Source organism: Notolepis coatsorum (assembly GCF_963971535.1).
Source record: "Notolepis coatsorum genome assembly, chromosome: 1".
Lineage (NCBI taxonomy): Eukaryota > Metazoa > Chordata > Actinopteri > Aulopiformes > Paralepididae > Notolepis > Notolepis coatsorum.
In genome coordinates this window covers 212,376,924-212,402,934 of record NC_140165.1, presented here as the reverse complement: position 1 = coordinate 212,402,934, position 26,011 = coordinate 212,376,924, and the positions used below count along the sequence as shown (strand labels likewise).

The window sequence follows — 26,011 nt, the reverse complement described above, 5'->3', positions numbered from 1 at the left end:
GCACAGGGGTCACAGCTCATTGGCCACGGTTGTCATGACTGATAATCACCTGCTATTCGATAACAATCTTCTGACTATGATGTCTGCAATACTAAATACTACCCGGGTGTTCCCTAAGTGCGTCTGTTGGTGGCTCCAACCGTAAACCATGAAGGCATCTTGACACGCTTTTGACAATAAGTTGTATATAATTATAACGATCCTATCCTGAGTGTAATGCAAGGCGTTTGATTGATAGGCTGTGTGTGGCTGTGAGAAGCACATCTAGAGAGACAGAATAGAGAAAAGTTTTTCTTTTGGATTCGTGTTCATTCTTAAAAAGAAATTCAGAATGTATTTGTTCTCAGTCCGACCCGCACAGCTAATACAAAAGTTGTTTCATATTCGCCATACTGTACATTTTAAATATAGTTTTAAACAGACATTAAAGAGTGCACTGTTGAGGATGACCATGTGATTGACTGAGATTTTCTATTCTATTTCTAAATTACTTCTATGTTGCGATAACTTCTTTGTATCATGTTTAAATGTGTTTGGGGGGGAAATGTCCAGACTGCAAAGTAAGCAGTATGGTAATAGCCTATCAGGCCAAATACATATGGAATTACTTCTTAGTCATTTTCCTTAATAGTTCTTTGCTGGTATGGCAACATATTAGATTCTATTGAAAGTGGTCTTAAAAAGGTCTTAAAAAGTCTTAAATGTAACCTGTTGAAACTTGCAGGAACCCTGTCCGTTAACATCCACCTTCAGTGAGACCATAACACCTGCCCATCATGAAGATGACGTGTCACCCACCTCTACAAGCAGCAGTATCACCACCAACACTAAAGGTTTGACCTCACAAGACCCTGCAATATGGCCAAGTGTCATAGGCCATACCCAACAATGTGGTATCAAGGGGACCAATACAGGTCAAAGATATTGTTTTCCCCCAAAATCCAGCGAACATGGCTTCTGTATTCGGTTAGCACAGACTCAGTCTTCTGTTTGATATTATAAAAAAAAATTATATGATGAATAAATGTCTTTAAAGAAAGCTTGAATTTCGGACTTCTTTATTAATTCTTTTTTTTATCTATCCCGTCCTCCCCAATTTTTTTACGCACCAGTCACCACTGACACACACAGTGGAGGATGTTTTAAAAATAAAAATGTTGCTTCACCAAACAATTTTAGTCAGCAGCCACCACTGACACACACACACACACACACACACACACACACACACACACACACACACACACACACACACACACACACACACACACACATGCATGCATGCACGCACATTAGGGTTGGGTACCAAACTCTGTACTTTTAATGGTACCGACCGAATACCGATTCACGCTAGATCAATCTGTACCACATTTCGGACCATATAATATGTATAAGAGTGTAATATTACTAGACAAGAGGGAGCCTTTTCCACAACTATATATATTAGTCCCATCTCTTTGGATGGCCAGATAATGTTGATATTTAAACATTTAAAAACATAATACATGATCATGCGATTTATTTTGTGTGGTGTGTTACAACAATAAATAACAAAATGTTCTAAATAAATAACAATGTTGAAATAGAGAAATTTAGATATATATTTTTTTACAACTGAAATAAAAACACTTGTTATTACAGAAAGAGTTAAGTGCCGAAAAAGGTACAGATGGGTACCGATACCGAATTCCAGCAACTGGTACCGGTACCGGTATCGGTTCAAATGTGAACGGTACCCAACCCTAACGCACATACACACAAATACGTTAGAAAACAAACATTAGAACAACCGGAGACTGAAAACACAACACAACTCTACGGCGTCTCTCTACTCTAATGCCACAGGCCCTGAGAGAAGGAAGGTGGAACCTGTCGGACCTTGCCTCCCACCTTGTTCCTTGAGGCGTATGATCTCCGTGTCGGAGCCGAAGCTGTTCCAGGCTGTGCAGTTGTAGATGGTCTGGAAGTCGGCCGGGACGATGTTGCTCATGGTCAGGGTGGAGATGACCCCTTCCTCTGTGCTGACCGTCTCCACCGTGTAGCGGCCGGACGTCCCGGACTCCAGCACCGTCTCCTTCCAGGACCAGGCCTGACGAGGTGGAGGGAGGAGACGTGAGACCGGAGACAGAAGAGGGTGACAGTGGAAGTCGGGGTAATGAATTGAATTGCGTTTCCCTCAAGTAGGCCTACTGTACCGGTACTTAAATATGTACTTAGTATTACCGTTCAAGGGGGCTTTTACATTTTCTCCACTACATTTAATCACATTTTCATTATGATTGTACACATTTGTATTACACATTTGTATTATGATTGTACACATTTGTATTATGATTGTACACATTTGTATTACACATTTTCATTATGATAATTTTTTTCTTTATTATGTATAATATTTATTATATTTTCTATTGTATTTATCATGTATTTATTAACGAGTATACTCGTGTTTCGTTGCAAATGCTTGAGCGCCAAAAACTAGTTTTCTCGTTTTTGGATCCTTTGATATTTTTCCTTTGATCCCCCTTCTAAACACTCGCTCGGAGCTGCTTGTGTCTCCCTGGCACAGCTGCCTACGTTGGAATTGCAATGACAATCGAATCCCGCCCGGTTGCCTGAATGCCTTTTACAACATAACTGCATTTCCGCGTCTCTGATTGGCCAGGTAATTTCTGGTCATGTGACATGTACGCCCAATCGTGAGACCGCAAGTTTCTACAATGGTTAAGCTTAGGCGCTCTTTCGAAGTAGGTTAAGGTTAGAGTTTGTCTTAGAACATGGCGATAGAACGCCTGCCCTGATTCCGACGGTTAAGCTTAGGCACTCTTTCGAAGTTGGTTAAGGTTAGAGTTTGTCTTAGAGCATGGCGATAGAACGCCAGGTAGTTTGCAGGCTGTTAGACCCGGAAATAGGCGCAGAACTTGCTGTCCCACACGATTGACCTGGCCAATCAGAGCGCAAAACTCAAACGCAGAAATGCAGTTCCGTCGTCGAAGGCATACACGCCGCCCGGTTGGCAGTATCGCCTACCTTTTGAACTGGGGATATCAGTTGTCTTCCAGTACTGAGTTACCTCCGGCTGCTTCCACCTTGGAGTGGATCAGGACATAGCAATTGGTCTGAGATTTGGTACCTCAGACCTATTATTTCCCGTATGATAGCCATGCCCAATATACACAAGTAATTGCGATCGCCATTAGATGACTGGGATTTATAAATTTTGGAGTACCTTCTGACTGAGGTAAGGTCTATTTTAGGTAACCTGCTGGTATTTTTTTTACCTAAAACATGCTTTTGGTAACGATCACAGTTTCGGGGTAAGACGACCCCCCCCCCCCCCCCCCCCCCCCCCTTGATGATTTTATGAAGACACATTATGTATATGGTATATAGCCTACCTTTGATTTGGAAGTATTTTGGGGTTTCAGGCGAGCAACCCAAACTATTTGGGCATAATGCATATAACGCGCCATATCTCGCAATCTAGGAAAAAAGACTGGATTATTTTGGAAAGGGGCGATGTTTAGCATGGAATAGCACACAAACTAAAGTATGTAGAGAATAGATGAACTGGTTAGTCAGTGTTGGACTATGAACAATGCCTGTCAAATGAGCCATACTATTGTCTCCATAGCTATAATACAGCACACGCGATGGGTCCGCAAACATCGCTAAAATGGTCAATAACGCTGGCACCATTGGGTAGAGATGGGAAAACAGTGTGGAGGTCAATGAGTTAATGAAATGTACAATATGTCATTTTCTGCCGCTATTGTTTCTCATTCACAACAATAACAAAGGAAAACAAACATGAAAGAACACGGGATCATGGAAGTTGTTGTCTGCATTGTTAAAGTGTTTATTAGATTAAGAATTCAAATTAGCCTGACATGGTTTGAAAGCTACTGGCAGGCTGTGGTACATCACCCAAATCTCTGTAGGCTATTCATCACAAAGTTGATAAATAGCTAAAAGTGTTAAGTGCTAATGCTAACCGTTTCATGTGCTAAAATCATTAGCGCCATACCCTGGTACAGTTAAATAAAAACACAAATGTGGGTGGTCTAACCTAGTTTACTAGTTAGGGATTAGTCAAGCTTTCTAACCAGTAGGGTCCATTTGATATGGTTTTAGCTAAATGTTTTAGTGATTGAATGGAACAAAATGAAAAACAAAATGGTAGCTACTTCAGCTAAAAGGGAGCTGTCAATCAAGTGTGATCTGATCATGCCCCTAAAGAGCCAATCGGCCAATCATAGTGCAATGTCGTGGGCACGGCAGTTCTGTATCATTAGGGGATCCGCTCGGCATCACTCATGCACTCCCTCGCGTACGCGCACGCGCACTGAATAAATTCCACAAATGTACCTTTAATACCAGTATTCGTCTGACCACACCCCTTGTTAGCTTACCTTCATAAGCAGGTGTGTGGTCACCTGCTCTCCTCCTTCTCGCTTTCACCACAAGGAAGTGCCTCGGTAGTACCCCACTTGACGTGTTGTTAGTTGAAAAGAGTTGTGACGAGTTTACATTGTGCTTAGTTTTTTCTTCTCTCATAACTGTTCAAAGGAAAAAGCTAAGTCATAATGTCTTCTTCGGAGAGTAGACCTACTCTTCACCAGCGGTTCTCCATTCCCGCCTCCGTCGTGCGTTTTGGTGCGGGGCTGCTGCCACTTTCGTGGTTGCCGACCCAGCCCAGGAGGCAGCCGATGGGTAGTTTGCCTCTCCGAGGAGCCGAGGCATCGGTGCCGTCGCTCCGGCGATGGCCTAATCTCGACTCTGGTTCCTCTGGTTCCAGGGAATCGTCCGTTGTTGAACGGTCGGTTGTTTTGGGTCCGGAGGATTTGCGACGCAAACTTTTCGCGTCTGCCCGTTCACGTCGCAAGATGGTGGCATGCAGGCGCGAACGGCCTGGGTTTGGGGAATTGCTGGAGACCAGCGAGGATGCGTCCGGCTCTGGATGTCCGATGGAAACTGAGGACTTCATGGAAGAGTCGGACGGATTCTTGTTTGAAGGTCCTGTGGAGGCGAGTATCCCTCCTATCCAGGAAACACCGGAGGGGGGAGAAATGGCTCCTTGGGACGCCTTGTTCGAAGATGTTGAGGAACCACCTCGGCCTCATCAGCAGGATGCCCTGCTATCAGCCACATCAGACTGTGGCTCCTCAATGAGTCGAAGCCTGCTGCATGTGAGGGATGCGGGTTCGGTGGAGGAAGGTCAGCAGGGGGAACTGCAGGCTTTGTTTCCCGAGCTCATGGCGGTAGCCGCCGCTGCAAACGGCGTGCCGCTATCGCTGCCATTGCCTGCTCCTGTCCCTGACGATCTCATAGGTCATCTCTGGCAGCGTCGCCCGGTGAGAGGGGTGGATGTTGTCTACCCATTTTTCCCCTCAATGGGGGCCTATGTTCGTCAGGGTCAGGCGGTTTCTAACATCATGGGACTTGCCCCCGCCTACGTACCAGTTACGTGGGTGTCGGGGTTGGTCAAAGGTATGAGAGAGGGCGTGCCACGGTTTGATAGTCCGATGGCCGCTCTCCTCTGTCCGGATGTGGTGTGGGAACCATTATGCAAGCCGGTTCTCCATGGAAGATCGGCTAGGCGATTGGCATATTTATCATTTATCGCTGGTACACAATCGCTGGCTGCGGCTTCTAACATCGCCCACCTGGCTAGATTTGTATCGGGGATAATGACGGATGGATCTGATGGATCTACATGGATCTGACCGAGGTAAAATGCGATCAGATCACCCAGGCGGCAGGAGCTGTCCTGCACCTTACCCAGGTGCTGGCCATAGCCTCGGGGAAGACGTGCGCCCTGGCCACCCTGATCCAGCGCCACCTTTGGCTGGAGCAGGCTCGAGTGCCGGAGAAGAAGAGAACCCCTCTTCTGACGGCCAGCCTCTCCGATGCTGGACTGTTCGGGAAGGCCCTGCAGCTGATGACCTCAACGTGCAGAGAGATGGCAGAGGAGAGATCCGTTCTCCAACCCCATTTTCCGCCTCCCGTCCTTGCCGGTGGAGTCAGAAGGCTTCCACGACGTCGAGCTCCCTCCGCCGTGCCTACCACTGCCTCCGCCGCCGCTGCTGGCCCCTCCAAGAAGGCCAGGAGAAGAGACGGCGCTTCTGCTACCGCCGACCCATCCACGACCGGAGGAGACGGTAGGGAACGTCGAGACCAGCAGACAGTTAACTACCGTCCCTCCGGGGCTCCTCGGGGTGGCAAGCCTCGAGCTGCGCGAGGTGGCAGACGCCGCTAAAAGTGACTTTTTCCCTCTGTGTCCCCTCTCCTCTACACCCTCCCCGGCCCCTAATGATTGTGTTTTGTGCCATGTAAATAAAAAGTTCCCCGATATAAGGGGAACTATGTTTTTGGCCAAACAAACTGTGTGTTTCTTCAACAAATCATATGATGGGGTTGCGTAAATGTGAATCTGCACTATTACGTTGAGAGATGAGTCATGTTGTGTTACGAGATTAAGCAAGGTCTGCAAGCATACACTCAGTCGTAGGAGGTTCTATTAGCCTGACGCTCCACATGCAGGTAGAAACTGGTGGTATTCCATTGCTTAAACAAAGTATATAACAAAGTATATGTGTTCCACAACGCTGTTGTGTTAGTTGCAGTAATACTCGTACACACACGTTCCACGGCCTAGCCGTTACTCTCGGTCAGCGTTTGCTATGTACGACATAGACAACGGGTGTAAGATTCACACACATACGACTTGTTTTGTTGTAAATCCTGTTCACATTTTGTGGGTAGCGGGCATTGTATTAGCTTACGCTATACATTAGCATTCTACCGGAGGTTTAAAAATGCTACAGTTGTTATTGTGTGTAGGGAAAGAAGGGTTTTTTGTGAGGGGGTGTCGAATAAACCCCTCCTTCCCACTTGGTTGGTTTAGGAGATTTTATCTCATTCTGCTGAGCCAGTCAGGGCCGAGCCGTTAGAACGTCTTGGCAGGGGGGGGGGGGGGGGGGGGGGGGGGAGGTGTCCTGCCGACTCTTATTACAAACAGGAGCCGTGTACAGGGTTTCCCCCGTCATAGCAATGTTGCTATGGCGACGCCTTCCGTGAGTTAAAGATCTTTACGTAAGGTTGTGGTGTTAAGGTGTCGAGTTAGAGCGTAGGGCTTACGGGTCTGCTACGCTCGATTTATGTGTAAACTTGAGTCAGTTGGTCACGTGACTCACAGTTGACATGTCTTTTTCATAACTACGACTCATGTGGGGAAGGCTTCTGGGAAAGTTCGGTCTTTACTCTTTGACTAAAGGAGTGACTGGATGTAAAAACATGTAAACAGTTTTTTACTCCCAGCTGTGCAGTTGGGTTCATACGGGTGATGCTTCTTCTTTATTATTATAAAGAGTTGGATGAATCTATATGAATTGGAAATGGGGGACCCTGATGGAAACAAGACTAACGTATTTCTCAGGTCTGCATCCCTTAACAATTGTGTGTATTGAGCCGTACTGTATTGTACCCATTCTGCAATCTGTTGAATAAAGTTTTCATTCATTCATTCATGGAGTTGGTTGCATCCCGCCCCTCTTGTCGTTCCCTGGGCGCCTTGGGGATTCAATAAGATGGTCTACATAGCCTATTATTGATGTGGATATGCCCGACGCACACATAGTGCTAGCTCGGGATGTTCTGCTGGACATTAAGCAACTGACTGGCGCGCCTTGGTTGCTTGGGGTTAAAACAGCGTTTTTATAAAGCAATTGGGATGGGGGTTTTCCTCTTCCGACGACCTGTGTGGTTGTCGACGGGTTCTCGTTCATATCAGGGGATGATAACGGAATGGATCTGGACATATGTAGAAGGGTCTCACGCCCTGCGGGTGGGCCACCGGGCGCGGTTCGCACCGAACGTCTGAGTGGCGCCTTCTTTTCATGTTTAAGATCAACACGCATATCTGCCCCTTCTCCTGGAGTTGGCATGTCGGCGTGGTTAGGGCACGGGACTGGTTCTGGTCACGCTGGTCCGGATCAGTTAAACCCGTTGTCCGCCGGGGATGCAGATCTGCTGTTCTGGTACCCTGAGGGACTTGGGCTTTTTTCAGGGGGAAAAATGCTAGGTCGGTCCGGGTGTCGCAGGGTTAAGCGCTATGGAACCCTTGTTGGGTGCATTGTATTCTACACTGTCGTAATGGCTTACGGCCGTGCCAACCTGTACATGCCCGATCTCGGCGGATCTCGGCCACCACGCAGGTTGGTCTTGGTTAGTACTTGGTTGGGTGACCTCCTGGGAATACCAAGTATGGGGTGTTGGGGCTGGTTTTCCATTCTTGCGCTCTTCTCTTACGCATGGCGAAGAGGGGCCTGTTGGGGTGGTCTTTGACCTCCTCGGGGGACAGGCGGTGTACTATTGGGGGGACAGGGCCCGCTCGGCTGAGGGGCCTTTGTTCGAATACGCTGGCGATGTGGGGGGCGGGGTCACTAAGTGCCCACCTGGTGGGGTCTTGATGCTGGCAAGTCAAGTCAAGTCAAGAGTTTTATTTGTCACGGCATACGGATATACAATGAAATGCGGGTGGTCTTGCCCGCAACGATGTGCAATTGGTACAACATATAATAGAATCCAATAAAAAAAATGTGTGCAATAAAATTGTGCAATAACAGGTAGCAGGTAACAATAAATTTGTGCAATAACGGGTAACAGTTAACAGTTAACAGTAGTAGTAATAGTAGTGCAATACACTGTTACTGTTGCTAATACTAAATTAAAGTGGCCTTTCCTTTTGGCAATAAGTGAGGGTGCGTGCGGCCTGAGTGTGTGCCCGCTCATGCTAAAGTGTTACAGTGGTACTCAATGTTCATTGTTCAGGACTCTGATGGCCTGGGGGAAGAAGCTGAGCCTAAGCCTCTCTGTCCTCTGTCATCATGGACTTCTCCGGGCCCCCGTTCCAGGGGGTCCAGTCCCTTTGGTAGGTCTGGGCCTTCCTTCGCGCTCCGCTGCTACGGCCTTGCCACGGGGTTGGGTTTGCCCTTGACCCCGTGTTTCTGGGGGCAGTAACGAGGTTGTTCCCTCCGTTCGTTCCCGGGTGGCATGCGGGTTGTGCGTGTGTGTAGTCGTGGGGTCAGGCCACGGTCTGCTCACCCTGTGCGTTGAGTTGCTTGAGTGCCTCTTCGCACGGTCGGGTCTGTCGCCCTCCCGGGAAACCTCTAATAGGGGGGGTGGGGGGGGCTCGGCCCTCCCTGTTCTGATGGTCGTGGGGGGCTTTCAGCGGGGTGTATTTGTCGGCCGGTGGCTCCGCTCGGCCTCCCTATGTGCATGAGTGATGCCGAGCGGATCCCCTAATGATACAGAACGTTAGGTTATGACTATAACCAAGTTCTGTTAATTAGGGGTGACGCTTGGCATCCGACGCCGCTGCAGCCCTTGACCTCACCTTGTGGTGAAAGCTTGGGAAGGAGGAGAGCAGGTGACCACACACCTGCTTATGAAGGTAAGCTAACGAGGGGTGTGGTCAGACGAATACTGGTATTAAAGGTACATTTGTGGAATTTATTCAGTGCGCGTGCACGTACGCGAGGGAGTGCATGAGTGATGCCGAGCGTCACCACTAATTAACAGAACTTGGTTATAGTCATAACCTAACGTTCCTCACACTGCAAGGCAGGTTTCGGAAGTGAGTAAATGGGATATTGTTTCTTATACTTCCTGTTGTTTGTTTTATTTATTTTCTTAACCTTGACTTTTAACTGCCTAGCACACTGGGCATACTCATTATAACTGTACCCGGTGTGCCACTGTTTTATATTTCATACCTATACACTGTTTGTTTTGTTTTTAACTCCACTGACACTTTTGCCATGACCATTATTTGTAATTTTGACTGTCTTGTTTTTATGCCCTGTAAGGTGACCTTGGGTGTTTTGAAAGGCGCCTCCAAATAAAATTTATTATTATTATTATTATTATTATTATTATTATTATTATTATTATTATTATTATTATTATTATTATTATTATTATTATTATTATTATTATTATTATTATTATTATTATTATTATTATTATATATAATGCTACTTACAGGCGACCACATGAAACGGACGGTTTTCTTGATTGAAATTACGTATTTCTCAGGGTTTGAACAATGTTTGAAAGTACACAACTCAAACCAAATATATAACATACGTCTAGTCGTATTTATACATTTGAATGTGAAAATGTTCACACCTGCAAGAGCAAATTATTTTAAATTAGGGGTTTTGTATACAGGCAATCAATTGGTGAAAAAATTCACAAGCAGGAAGCCACTGCCTCTCCCATCAAATCACGCAGCCAGTTAATGCTCAGCATCAACGCACAAAACATGCATACTGTAGTGTAGATGATACTGGATGGCAATTCAATTCACAATACACAATAGACAACACAGACACACACACACACACACACACACACACACACACACACACACACACACACACACACACACACACACACACACACACACACACACACACACACACTAATTAATAATAGCACGGAAAGGGAGCTCGGAGTGTAGCCTGTTTATCTAAGGACTATAAATCTTAATGGGATCTGTGCTAACAGAGCATAAGCATGCATTAAATGAGAAATTAAGGGGCCTAGGCCTGCCATGCTTCATGCCCCCTTATTCATAGCAAAACAAACGACTGGGAATAACATTACATTCATTAAACTGGTCTTTGCTTCCTTGTGTTGCGCCCGCGTCGTAAGAAAGTTGAATCGATAACTGATGCGGTGACAGGGCTGTGTCAGTATTCTACATTACAGCAACACAAAGGCTTAACCGGTACAATCGAACGGGAGGAAGTCATCCGATCTAATTTGCACCATTCAGGTGTGGGATATAGGGATATAGGACGGCTGTAGTGGGCAGACAAGTCGTAAGTCGTAAGTCTCCCTGTAGTATTCGTAGGAACACGATACAAAGCGGCAAGATCAAAAGCAGAAACGGGTTACTCACAATGCGGTCCGGAGGCGGAGTGCTCCTGATGAAGCACTTGATCTGTCCCTTCTCCCCGTGCAGGGCCTGCTGGGTCTGGGTACTGGAGATGGTAGGAGGCCCTGTGGGGGGGGAAGAGAAATCACACGTCAACACCATGCAGCTTGGAGGTGGGTTCTATCCATGGAGAGATGAGTCATGCTATAGAGCTGTTCCCTTACAGGTCGAGGACGTGTGACAATGCGGCTTTAATCAAGTTGTCTACAAATATTTTTTCTGGCTAATTGATTTTGTAGCTGTAGTATTCTTCCTCCCATGAAGTAAATAATTTTTCCAATTCCAACTCAGGGTTGTCTGAAGAGTAACGGTAATTTGGGACTCGTGGGGAGGATTGTACTGTGGTTCAATACCAACACAACACACACACACACACACACGCACACGCACACGCACACGCACACGCACACACACACAATCTAACCAAGGACAGGCTAAGACTGAATGAAGGACACAAGCGTGGGCCCAGACCTCATTCTGAATGGAGAAATAGTTGATTTATGGCTGCTTTGATTTCTCCCACAGAGATAAGGGTCACGGCGGTGAGCGTTGAGGCATTGCTCTGAAGCCTAATCAGGGTTCCCGAGATGGGGAGAGAGAGAAATGCCAGAGTGGGGGAGATAACACACTCAGCGCAATGTTTCCCCACACTCATTTAGCTCACGGGAGATTCGACCCCTGACCTACCGATGGATATGAAAATCTGTCTATCTACTTAAATAGCTGGTGAAATAAAATGTTAAATTGAATCTCTGGCGACGGTTAGGGTTAAGTGTGTGTGTGTGTGTGGGGGGGGGGCTATGCGGGGGGTTACTATAGGGGGGCTGCTTCTTGATTAGTAAGAAGATGCGTTTCCCTGCCGACTCCCCGCAAACTCCCTCTCCTTCTCATCTCTCCACTGATACATAATTGCAGTTTATTACCTGTCTCTTATTAAAATAAATTAGCATTTTAATGAGATTCTGGCAGATGGCATCTTGGTATGCTGGAAGGATGCTCCGGCTGTGGAACAACTGCAGTAAGTCTGCACTGAAGACTGTACTGGTCTCTTACACTGAAGGCTTTACTGGTCTCTTACACTGAAGACTTTACTGGTCTCTTACACTGAAGACTTTACTGGTCTCTTACACTGAAGACTTTACTGGTCTCTTACACTGAAGACTTTACTGGTCTCTTACACTGAAGACTTTACTGGTCTCTTACACTGAAGACTTTACTGGTCTCTTATACGGAAGACTTTACTGGTCTCTTACACTGAAGACTTTACTGGTCTCTTACACTGAAGACTTTACTGGTATCTTACACTGAAGACTTTACTGGTATCTTATATGGAAGACTTTACTGGTATCTTACACTGAAGACTTTACTGGTCTCTTATACTGAAGATTTTACTGGTCTCTTATACTGAATACTTTACTGGTATCTTACACTGAAGACTTTATTGGTCTCTTATAATGAATACTTTAAATACAAATATAGAGAAAATTTCTTTAGTTTAGTAAATTTTGTCAACACGGCAGCGCATGAGGAGGCATTGGTGCACAATGTTCATTGAGACCGGGATGTCTGGAAGACTGGGATGTGATATACAGTGACATGCATGCTTGGGAGGTGATGTGTGTGTACTGTGTGTGTGGCTGGAACTGGCTCCCCTGGTAAACACAAAGTCAGATCAATTCCTCCTGGGCGGCCCAGGGCGGCTGTGGCTGGGGACCATCTATTCTGTGGATCAGGGCTGCAAATGAGGAATATAATTAGATAGCTTTATCTCTCTGGCTCAGACGGCATGGGCGGTGTGGCTGCTCAGGAGTGTGTGTGTGTGTGTGTGTGTGTGTGTGTGTGTGTGTGTGTGTGTGTGTGTGTGTGTGTGTGTGTGTGTGTGTGTGTGTGTGTGTGTGTGTGTGTGTGTGTGTGTGTGTGTGTGTGTGTGTGTGTGTGTGTGTGTGTGTGTGTGTGTGTGTGTGTGTGTGTGTGTGTGTGTGTGTGTGTGTGTGTGTGTGTGTGTGTGCGTGCGTGTGTGCTCGCGTGCACGCGTGTGTGTGTATACACTAATCACACTGTGTGATTGGAGAAGGAACAAGTTGGTGGGCGGAGGTGGGTGGCACTATTGTCAGGGCAGGTAGTCAGAATGGCACTACTGTCAGGGGAGGTAGTCAGAATGGTGAGGGACACAATGTTTTATGTATTCCAGAGAGTGTTCTGGAATCTGGCTCTCTGGAGCGGACCTCCGAATCTGATTATGATATATTTGAGGTGAATGTGTGAAGCGCCTCGTGGTTCTAAAACTGAACTGAATGGGTAAATTCAGAAGTATAGACCCTGAGTCCTATTTAGCCAGAAAGAGACCTGAGATGAGGTTATATAACATCTTTCATACACTGGCACAATGCAAAGTGCCTTACATGAAATGGATGAAAAAAGGAAAGAGTATAAAAACACATGAAAAGCATGCAATGTGTATAAGCCCTGATAGAAACGCTAAGACAAACCAGCAGGTCTCAGTGTTTATTCATGGAAGTGGCTCAGGAGGCAGAGCGCTTGTCTGGTCATCTGAAGGTTAATCTGAAGTCCTTCCGACTTCATGCCAAAGAGTCTTTGAGCAAGCCCATGACTGCTCCCAAGGAGCTGGTTGGCGCCTTGCACGGCTTCTTTTGCCATCGGTGTGTTGGTGCAAGTGAATGAGTGAATGTGAGGCATACGTTGTAAAGCACTTCGAGTGGTCAGAAGACTATAAAAAACATATATATATATAATATATAAATGCAGCCCATTTACCATTTACAGTATTTCAAGGCTTGTACAGACTGAAACACGGCCCCATGGACCTTGCATTCCTTTTTTTTTTATCCACTTATTCTCCCATTTTCTATATTTTCTCCCATCCCAATTTCGTATCATCCAATTCAACCCTCCCCTGTCACGGACGCTGTTTCTTGCCTCCCACAAGCCGGCTGCAATGTGGACTAAGTCATACATAGCACAAGTCCCCTCCGGTACTTGAGGTAACAGCAGTCGCATCTTTTCACCTGCGCAGCTCGATCTCTCAGTGGCGAGGAGTAACGCGTGGGAGGCTCACGCTGCCCCCGACACTTCCTGATTCTACTGCGCAGGCGCACCAACCGACCTGTAGGAGTCGCTGTCCACAACGCCCGATCCCCACCCATCAGTTTCCCACCTCCTAATACGGCCAATGTGTATTAGTATGAACGACCAGCTAAACTGAAAGCAAATGTGGAGCGCTGGGCTCGAACTGACGAGCCCAGCGTCTCCAGCATTTCGTGGCGAGTGCCTTGCCCACTACGCCACGTAGCCGCCCTCGGACCTTGCATTCCTTTTGCGGCTAACTAGCCGGCATCCGGTGTAAATAACAGCATGGGTTGTGCTGAGGAAGGACTCTATCAACAGACATCATGGGTAAATAGTCAAACGTTTTGAAGAACCTTTTAAAGAGGCACTGCGATGCCTTGATGCTTTGAACAGGAGTGAGACATGTCTGTGCTTTTATCAAATTATATTTATTTTCTTTTGTTCTCCTGTCCTTCTATTTCTTTACCAGAGATGAGGGGCATACTGTATGGGGAGAGTCTTGTAGGATTCCATCCCTGGCTTCTAAGGTATACAATAAAGTGTAGGTGTTTTCTTGTCCTTTAGAGACGGAACGTCTCAAGTCCTCACGTGGCTCTGAATGTTTTACTTAGAGTGAAGCCCTTTATATACTGTAATGCATTATATCAGTCAGTCAGTCACTCACACAAGCCTTACTGAATGACAAGAAGAGGGCCTTCAACGCAGGTAACAGGGAGGAGGTGAACATTAGACAGGCCAAGGATAACTACAGGAGGAAGCTGGAAGGCATATTAACTGGATGATAACAACATGAAAGCAGTTTGGACTGGGATGCAGACCATAACTGGCATCAAACCTGCAGGGGGAAGGGGAGTGGATGGAGATGTGGATAGGGCTAATGAGGTAAACCAGTTTTACAACAGGTTTGACACAGAGGCCCCTGCTAGTCTCTCTGGCATATCTAAACTCTGGCATATATTTTTTGACTTATGCTTTTTTACCTTTACGTCGACACTTTATATATATTTATTTTTTTACATGTATTACTGTACATTTTTACTGTATATTTTATAATGCATATACATATTTTATAATGTATATACATAGTTTATAATGTATATACATATTTTATAATGTATATACATATTTTAGAATACATTATTTTAGAATGTATATACATATTTTAGAATGTATATCCCTGACCGTATTTTTATTCTTATTTGTGATTTTAGACTTTTGACTACCTAAATGTTTATTGTGAGTGATCTGTAGTGCAGAATTTTCCTCTGGATCAATAAAGTATTTCTATTCTATTATATACATTTTACACCATACAGTAGTCACAGAGCAGTACATTTTACACCATAGTGACAGAGCAGTACATTTCACACCATAGTCCAAAGAGCTGTACATTTCACAGAGTAGTACATTTCACACCATCTCAGACCCGTCGTGCATCCATTAGAGTCTGAAGTCACATACAAGTTCTGTCACTCCAGTTATTAATTTGCTGTGTGCCTTCAGACACCGCTGGTTGGAGAGAGACTGAAATGCGGTGAGAGCACATGGAGGCTATGTGTCCCCATGTGTCTTGGAGGGAGGAAGACAAGGAGAGAGAGTAGGATGGAGGAGTACAAAGTGTGTCTGTGGTGTATTGGGGGATCCTTTGGCCCTGTTTCCCCATTAATGTGGTAATGTACTCTATCTCCCCCTAGGCTGCTCATACAGAGTGTGCTTCTGATTATATGCACTGGTCCACACACAGACACACACACACACAGACACACACACAGACACACACACACACACACACACACACACATGCGCACACATACACACACACATCTGGACAGATCCACAGATTTGTATCTGTAGGCTACGTACATATACATGTATTCGATGAGCATAATGGCCTGTATACCGGCCTACCTCTTCTCGAGCATAGCAGAGGAATTCAATCAATTCCAACTCTTACAGGGCGCAGGGATAAATCCATGCATACTATGCACTGTATACATAATCGCATGCATCAACGCGTAGCCTATGTCGCCCGCTACACCCCTTCTTCATATGGCTGTTACTGTGTACGTGCGTGAAATACAACAAACACAATTAAGTAATGACTCTGCATAAACAAATGCTGAGGAGCTCCCAGTGTGTGAAAATGTTCAACCACAGTGAGCAGTATGTATCCATTAGTGACTTACACATCCACCGCCTCCCCTGCTCGCTGTTTGATTATAATTAAATTAGATTCATCCCCAGGGAAGAGGCGGGATTCTCATGTCTGCGTGGCGCGCCACAGTGGGAGTCAGTGACATGCAACAGTAAGGTAGCGAGACGACAAGGAAACAAAATACGTGGAGAAATTCTACCCTGATAAAAATATCTCCACCTGGACAGGTTTTTACTCATTTTAGCCTACTTGTTTTTTTTTTCTTTTTGTATATTAATATTGGGTATTGTAAAATATTCCATTATGTTTTAATATAGCTGGTCTTTTTTTGTCTTCTTTGTTCTGTGTAAGAGAGCAACCCACCAAGCTGAAGTCGTTGTACTGTATGTGCAGCTATACTTGCCAAATAAACCTGACACTGATTCTGTGGTCTATTCAGTCAAATGTTAATGTTATTTTCTATAAACAAGTGAACACATGCCAATGGAGTCAGTTAATTGCATGTGTTCCAATACAAGTGAGCTTGTTTGAAACATGTTCTCCAAACAAGTTCCATTGTCTGTTAACAGATGAATTTACCTGCCTAATTTCCTAAGTTTTGGCACACTTATACATTTCAAGTAACCTCTGAAAATAACGTTTTAAGACTCAATATACAGCTAACATGTTTGTTTTTACAGTGTAGATGTGGTGGGGTTTCTGTAATAACCCAGTATTAAAATTGAATTTCATGGTCCAAAGCAATCATCCATGAAGTAGTTCTCAATAGGTAGATTTATTACACAAAGTTAATAAACTGAGCTGGTCCTTGGAGCAGTCTGAAGCCGTAGCCTGCTGTCTGCTTATAATAGTATAATTCTAACCCTCCAGCTCTACCATTGTTTTCAACAAGCTGTTGCAATATAATTGTTGCAATGTGTGACTGGGTGTTCAAGGACATTGTAAGTAGAGAATTCTGTAAAACACACACACACAGACACACACACACACACACACACACACACACACACACACACACACACACACACACACACACACACACACACACACACACACACACACACACACACACACACACACACACACACCTTGTATATCCCTACTACTCCCATGATATGCTTATTATAATTGTACTTATATTTTGCATAAAATATTCCACATAAATAAATGCATGTGTATAGGAAGCACAAGAATGCGGGGGGGGGGGGGGCATCAAAACACAAACACACAACAGACACACCTCACATCTGAATGCACTGCGGTGGGACATTGCGCTGACCTCACGATACGATACGATACCCGACAATATGGATTTTCACAATTGGAAACAACCATGATATAATCTCAGGTGTTATCTCACTTTTTGAAGGAGTTGATATTGTAACGTTACCAGAAACATTTATTGCATACAAAATGATGATTGATGATGATGATGATGATGATGATGATGATGATGATGATGATGATGATGATGATTGATTACATCTTCTGCTGGCTTTTGCTTAAGGTCCCATAGCTCAGAAAGTCTGGCCTTTTGTTTCAAAGATCAATTCGTGGAATGATCTTCAACTCTTACTGAAAATCAATACCCCACTAACCTATGGACAGTTTAAACAATTACATGATTACGAATCTGCCCCTTTCAGTCTGTCACTGCATGTGTCTGTGTTTTTGTCCTATTTACTCATTGTCTAATTCCTCTAAGCTGGTTTATTTTCCTTATGTTTATTTTGTGTTTCTATCATTTTAACATCGCTGTGAATGAGAGCTCGCTCTCAATGATCAATCGAGATTAAATAAAGATCAAACTGACTTGAATTGTACAAACTGTGTAATGGGCAACAGATCTGATTTGCGATTACTGCTATACGGCGGAATAAGATGTAGCTGACATCTACCGCGATTTATGTAGTGTCACGTTTTTGTATCGCAATATAATTCATTTCTATATATACATATATTGTCCCATCCATAGAACACGCTAATAGCATTCCTCTCCTCTTATTCCCTGATATAAAACCAAGGCATTCCCCCTGCAAAGCGTGCCCATCAGTCATGCAACCCATTCACTGTCAGAACAGCTTTAGGTTGATGAGAGGTGAGGCGGGTTCAGCCTCATCCACGGTTAAGACAACTTCCCCGAACAATCAACGAGCTGATCTTCCCGCTCACTGCTGCCTCTTCAACCGAGTCCTCTGCACTCGAATGGACTCCACAATGCGATTCACCCGCGGAGACAGATCAGGATCAGGGTATCAATGGAAAAATAAATATATAGATAAATAAAAGTAAAATAAACATCTGACTCAAGACGTCTCGTGTGGTTTGGGGAAAAAAAGAAAGTTGGATTTAAATTATTCAGAGGGGTAAAAAAAACGGAATACGCCTTTTGAATGTAAAAGTCAAATTCTGTCCGGGAAGCGCAAGAGACGTGTGGGGAGAACAGAGAGGCAAGGTAAACAGACAAAAGAGAGAACGACATAAAAGAACCCGAGTAACGCCGGAGCGAGGCCTGCCGAGAACGAGTGAACATGAACATGTTCCCGTTTTTTACGTCCTCAGAAGTGCTGTGTTCCGTTGAGTTATAATCGTTATAAAAAAAAACAGGGCATCGTCTTTTTCATATCGCGTTGTTTTCAAAAAAAATTCAACCCCCCATAGAAAAAAAGGGGGTAGATACATCAAAATAAACTGGCACGTTGGACATTTTGTACTTTGTTTGCACACTGCACACAACAGAAAGGACGCCGGTGTAAGTTGCTTCTGACGGAATTGGAGAGTATTGAATTAGTCATGATTTGTCCGCACACCACCGCGTCTCTGATCTTCCACATAATTGCTGATTGAGAAGGAGGGAGCTCAGTGCCGCAGCACGTGGTTCTGATCTGGTGCTGCGGGGGGTTTGGTACACCATTCTCTCTGATACGCCCTGCCACTGTGTGGGTTCTTTCTGAAAACAAACTCTCTGTATAGTGTTTGCCACATGATGTATCGTGATCCTCAAACAAGCACCAACATTGCCCACGGGGGGGAAAGGCTCTGTGTTGTTTATTTTTTTAAATGCACCCTGAAACGCCGCCGGTGATAACTCTGAGACGCTCCTTCTCAGCGTCTTAAAGCGCTCTCTCATGTTCTTATTTTCGGCCTATGCTTTTTCTTTGGACACGGGGATAGAAAAGGCCCCTCTAAAGAGACGTGTAAATCCTGAAGCCAAGAGCTGGTGCGGCACAAAGAGCAACGCTCCTTGAATATCAAGCGCTGATAATGAAGTCATTTGTTTGAGAGTTGCCAGGTCTCCCACCAAGGCTGGTATTCATTAGTCAGTCACTGCCACGGAAAAGACAGCCTCCCCGCGACTCCTGCAGAATCTAATCAACATTTAAGCACATTTCCGCTGTTTATGAGATGCGCATCTGCATCCTGAAAAGAGAATTAAGTCAGTTTCTATTTCCGTGCCTCTGCGTATTAACGACTCTCCGCCTGATGACACTTGATGAGGCAGTGTTTGTCATTCTGTCTCGTTGTCTTTTCTGTCGAGGAAATTCATTTGCGTGGATCCGCACATCCTTGTTCTCTACTTGGGAGGCGGCGATGCTGTTTTATCCTACTCCTGTCTGGGAAAAGTAGAGATAACCTCAGCTCCAAAAGAATAAAGAAAAAAAACACAAAAGAAAAAAAACTGTTTAGAGGCGACAAAGTGCAGACAGTGACAGAGCTTCGTCTCTAGTGTCCAAGATTTGCGGATTGAAGGTTGATTTTATTTTCTTCCCACAGAAGAAGCGTAGGAGAGGCCACAAAGAGACAAATTGCTTTCCTCTTCAGCCGTCAGTATGCACATGCTTGATTCTGTGTGTGTGTGTGTGTGTGTGTGTGTGTGTGTGTGTGTGTGTGTGTGTGTGTGTGTGTGTGTGTGTGTGTGTGTGTGTGTGTGTGTGTGTGTGTGTGTGTGTGTGTGTGTGTGTGTGTGTGTGTGTGCGTGCGTGTGCGCGTGCGTGCGTGCGTTCATCACAGCCTACCGTTGACAGTGAGCGAGACCTCCTTCTCTCCCGCGCCCACTCGCGGGACGACGGCGCGGCAGATGTATTTCCCAGCATCCTCCTGTCTCACAGCCTTCAGCGTCAGGATGTTGTCGTTGCTCAAAACCTGCCCGAAAAAGAATGAATAAAAGAGATAAGTCAAAAGGTCATAGAAGCAGAAATGACAAGAGGCTCCTTCACGTTTGAGACCAAAGGGCACCTCGTATCCCCCAGACGACCACCAACACAACAACAACAACAACAACAACAACAACAACAACAACAACAACAACAACAACAACAACAACAACAACAACAACAACAACAACAACAACAACACGGCTGCATGGGGAAGGAAGCAAAGCAGCATGTGGGCCGTTTCATGCCTTAAAGGGCACCTCCTCAATTATTAAAATCACATTTGGGACGGAGCTTAGAGGAGTAAACAGGGTCAGTTTGGTCTTTTGAGGTTGACAAAAAGGGAAAAGGGGAATGAGACTGTCTGCCTCCTGGATCAGACGGGTTTCCTTTCTTCACGTCAGCAGAGAGCAGAGTGCTAACAAGCAGTGGCGACTGGTCCATAGAGCGCCGCCTATAATAGTAGATTTCGACCCCTAAAAATATAATACTTTTTTAAGAAATAAATAATTATTACTCATTTTAACACTTTAAGTGCCGAAAACGTGTTTAGGCGTCTTTCCTAGCCATGCTAAAGTTGCCGCGGACGCCCTAACTCGTCTTTAATATCAATATTTCAAAAATCTGTGATCGAAATCATATTTTTCCTCCGCAGCCCTGAGACACAGTGCTGGCCTCCTCTCAACCCTCTAGCGGTTCAAGAGCGCCATCTGGTGGCCGATCGGCAGAAGCGCCAAACAGGAAGTCATGTGGATGAAGTGGTGATCGTCCATATTACTTCCGGGCACTCTCTATAGGTCCCGGGACTCGATCTCGACACAATACATAGCGATCCGTTGCCAATAACTCGATAAACAACATGATTTGGACGTATATACTATTATACAACCTGGAAATAGATCGCGTATTTCTACATCCCATAATAGGAATATTTCAGTTCCACGCTCATCGTCCAACGGCGCGAGGAAGATACAGTAAGATTCAGCGTTATTTTATAACGTGTTCGATATAAACTGCTCTGATGATCATATCACCCACACTAGATGAATGATATAACGCTGCCCACGGAATTATAAACGATCCCCCGCCCATCCGGTCATCATCAGATGATACGTAGAAACTTCTAGAAGTACGTCCAATTGAAATTTTTGATCTCGCACAGATTCCTACCAAACTGTATTTCATCATCAATATAATGCATTTGGGGCTATAAATCACGTTCTGGAGAAAGCTGCAGAAAGAGATGAAAACATACTTATACTTTAGACCATATTTTACTATGAATATGTGAATGAAAAAGTTTAACGTTGCTACTGAACAATACATATAGGACCTTGAATGGGCCCTAATAATGGCAATCTAGCAATAGAATTTAAAAAGTTATAGCCCTGCAAAGAAGGGGAACTTCTCTATGTTAAATAGAGCTGGCAACGGATGGTATATCATGAATTTAGCCTTAGGCAATCAAAGTGTTAAGTATGCTTGTGTTTAAAATGCACAATAACGTGTAATATATACTATATAAATCATTGTTTGTGCTTCCTGTTCATCCCCTCTCTCTTCTGGGGCGCTAGACACATCGCCCCAGTCAGTGCGCAATGCAGCCAATTGAAAAATTACATAGCAAAATAAATGCACCTAGCAACGTACATTTTGCCAATCAGCGTCTTTAAATATGAGGCCTACAACGTGCACGTGCCGTGATGACGACAATGATGAACACAATGAATGAAATTAAAATGAATGCAGCAATCAAATGTTGAAATGTAAAAAAAATAAAAAAAAACAGCTATAGGCTAATCCATGGGATATCACAATATTACAATACTATCCAAATGTGCACTGCATAAAATGTATATGTTCACAGAACTTCACACTAATAAAACGAATTGTCATTCGAATTGGCATTCATGTGACATCACGTCCGGGAAGTCACTAACGCTAATAGTTGTCGAATTGATAATAATCACTAGATACATTCAGTGCTGGATTTAACTAAATGGATTTATGGACACACATTCATGGAAAGTTCAAGCCTGGACCACAAAGCTTCTGAAAGGGTTAGCACAACACGCGGCGGCTCTTCCAATTCGTTCTACCGGCAGCAAAAAAAGTGAGTCTCAGCCTCTACGTTATGATATTATGATATGAAAATGTAATTGTAGTGCTGTCAGACCCGGATAGATTTGTTCTCTGAGTGCTTCGTGTACATGTTAAAATCACAACAATTATCTTCATGCTTCCACACCCCTACAGGGGTTTGGTTTACAAACATGTCACCTTTTTCACCTCTTACAGTATCAGTTTGCAGGTCTGGTTATATACTGAAACTGAGTGAATATGGCACAGCCCCATAGGTGGTGGGTAATGAAGGCTAGGGTAGGCCTTGTGTGTGTTGTCGCTGCAGCCCCCTGGTGACAATCAGGTGATAATTCATAGTGATTATGGGTAGGCTTAGGTTAAAAAAATTGCCAATCACATACTGATCCCGCCGCAAAGCATCATTTATTTTTTGTGTAAACATCCGCATTCCGCATTTCCGCCTGCCAATCGCTTTGTAGCGAACACCAGCGTGCTATTTTGAGTCAAATGAGTGGGGTTCGCTGTAGTAGCCTAGTGGGTGTGTGTATTGTATGTATTCAGAACCATGCACAGCACTGCAGGTGTGCGCACAAGCAAAAAAGGAAAAAGCCTTAAATGCCAGGGAGATCGACAGACAGACAGACAGACAGACAGACAGACAGACAGACAGACAGACAGACAGACAGACAGACAGACAGACAGACAGACAGACAGACAGACAGACAGACAGACAGACAGACAGAACACTTGTTAATCTTGGAAATGTACAATCTTTTTCACCAGCCGCCACTTGATTCTTTTCTCCAGGTGTTTAAAAACACCACATTTTATCATATAATGAAATCATGGAGAAAAACAAACAAACGGTTTGCCTTTTTTATACATTCATGCATCAAAGACTGTATTAGATACTCTAGACACTCTTTGAATCTGTAATAAAAAACCTAGATTGCAGCATAACTGCAGTGGCTTTCAAACTTATTATTTTCTTCTTCACATTTTCAGAATAAATATGCTGACCCACAACTGATGTCAGATTGTTGTGTAGGCTAATAGCTGCTTTTAGACTGCTAAACCACTAGCCTACAGTGTTTTATTATTGAGCATGTCTATTTCTTAAAGGATTTGAGACGGCTTTGGCTTCATAGAACTTTCAGGGATTAATTTCGGGGACCCATTCTGATATTCCCAAGACCTGCATATGGGTCCACATTAAAAATAAAAGATAAAAAACATTCACCAACTGCATTTCACAGACAGGTCAAAGGTCAATACACATCAATGGGATGACGTACCACTCCAGAGCCCCTCTTCATCCAGACTATTGTGAGGGAGGGGTTTCCTGTCCAGGCACAGTTGAAGATGGCGTCGGACCCCAGGTCCACCTGCAGGGACTGAGGCTCCGCAGCCATGCGAGGGCCGACTGTTGACACAATACGACTCAAGTCAAGTCAAGTCAAGTCAAGTCAAGAGTTTTATTTGTCACGGCATACAAGTATACAATGAAATGCGGGTGGTCTTGCCCGCAACGATGTGCAATACAGTGGTACAACATATAATAGAATCCAATAAAAACAACATTGTGCAATAACAGGTAACAGGTAACATGGTGTGACATCTCGGTATCTGTACATAGTTATTTACAGAGCATATAGGACATGCTAGGTAGCTTTGGTAGTGCAATACTGTTACTGTTGCTATACTAATTTAAAGTGGCCTTTCCTTTTGGCAATAAGTGTGGGTGAGTGCGGCATGAGTGTGTGCCCGCTCATGTTAAAGTGTTAAAGTGGCTGCTAGTGCACAGCGTGCGTGTCGTGTGTGTGCTCATGTGTGCTTGTGTCTTCCCCGATACTCTGAACTTCCTTAACTGTCTCAGGTGGTAGAGGCGCTGCTTCGCCTTCTTTACTACTGTGTCTATGTGTGTTGACCATGTCAGATCCTCTGAGATGTGGACCCCCAGGTACTTAAAGCTGCTCTCCTGAGTCACAGTACGTTATCAAGACTTGAAGCACAGTGAGACGAAAGTCAATTCTAATGCAACAGGAATATCAGATAATAATGTCAATTGGCATATTTGAAAGGAAATTACCAACACGTAATTTAATCCTTTTTAGACTTTTGTTTGCTTCGACACCTGCTGATCACCATCTCAGATGGTCTATTTGTTGTGGCTACCTCACAGTTCCCATTGACAGAAATTACAGTTCAAAATTGCCTCGAAAAAATGTATCCAAACACCTTGAATTCGTAATGTCTGCCGAAGTAATGAAGATACTGTAGGAAACAGAAAATAATTGCTAGCTACTGGAGATGGAGCAACAACAAAAACCTCAGTAACACCAATATTTCCCTTTAAGCAGCATCATGGTGTACAATACAGCCTAAGCAGATACTCACAGTAGACCTCCACATTCCGGCTGATGTTGGTACTGCCGAGGGGGTTGGTGACCTCACAGGAAACGGGCTCTGTGAAGAATGAATGGTCCACGATAACCTCATACGTGTCCCCGGATACCTCCTTGATTATGTTGCCTCCTTTGGCCCATCTAGAGTGAAGAGAGAGAGAGAGAGAGAGAGAGAGAGAGAGAGAGAGAGAGAGAGAGAGCACGGGAGGTATTAGGACATTTATATTTTTTTTACCAATAGCATGGCGCTCTGTGAATAAATCCTCATTGCTGTGCAGGTTTCTGTGTTTCAGCATATTTCTGTGGCAGCTGTGACGAGCTCCCCGGCGACTACGGGGGCAGACAGCCCGTTCCTCATTACTCCGAGGCAGGAGAGAGAGAGAGAGAGAGAGAGAGAGAGAGAGAGAGAGAGAGAGCACAGCACAGCGCCGGGCCAGGAAAAACAAATCACAAAATGACAAATAGCTATACACCCCTCATTCCAGCCCACCTTTTAAGACGCTTTCGACACATACTATATGCACATAAAAACATCCTGACATTAATAAATTGACACGGGGCGGCAGGAGGAACATCTGTTTGCGTTGAACCGGTGCCGCCTATGTGACGGGGGAGGCGGGACACAGACGTGCTTGGGTGAGACTTTGTCTGTCAACCGACAACTCTGCGTGGCGCGGGAGAGACGGGGACCATTTAGAAACCGGGAGAGGAGAGGAGAGAGAATAAGTGGATGTCTTGGTCCTCTTTGGAAACATTTAAGGTATTTTTGGTTGCCGCTCAATACGTCACACCTCTAAACGCCGCCGCCGCCGCCTGCACGGGGGAAGTGGCTGCATGCTGCTGTCGGCGAATAAAAACAATTCAACAGCCAGCCGGTCGCCACAGAAGCCTGCATACCTGTCTCCCCTCTGCGTCCCAGAGGCACCGAGAGCAGCTTTCACGGGATAGGGAACTCATTTGTTTTCCATGAGTAAGTTGGCCCCATGCTCGGGCTGAAACGCTATCATTTAAACGAGGACAGATTACCTCATTCATTCAGGAAGTGAAGTGAGGCAGCATTCTAATTGGGCTTCGTAGGGTTTCTCCACACTTCTTTTTGAAAGCAGTAGAGTTGTTCTCCTCG

At 44.8% G+C, this 26,011-nt stretch overlaps 1 protein-coding gene across 1 annotated transcript in view; it reads right to left on the bottom strand.

Moving 5' to 3' along the window:
• Positions 1 to 26,011, bottom strand: part of LOC311243757 (kin of IRRE-like protein 3) — a gene marked incomplete at both ends in the record, with an annotated part of 153,026 nt that overhangs the window by 12,730 nt on the left and 114,285 nt on the right. Inside the window, 5 exons of the mRNA XM_084333099.1 lie at positions 1,891 to 2,089; positions 10,970 to 11,070; positions 20,264 to 20,390; positions 23,779 to 23,906; positions 24,881 to 25,029. Coding sequence (XP_084189225.1) covers positions 1,891 to 2,089; positions 10,970 to 11,070; positions 20,264 to 20,390; positions 23,779 to 23,906; positions 24,881 to 25,029 — 704 coding nt within the window. The remainder of the gene's footprint in view (positions 1 to 1,890; positions 2,090 to 10,969; positions 11,071 to 20,263; positions 20,391 to 23,778; positions 23,907 to 24,880; positions 25,030 to 26,011) is intronic.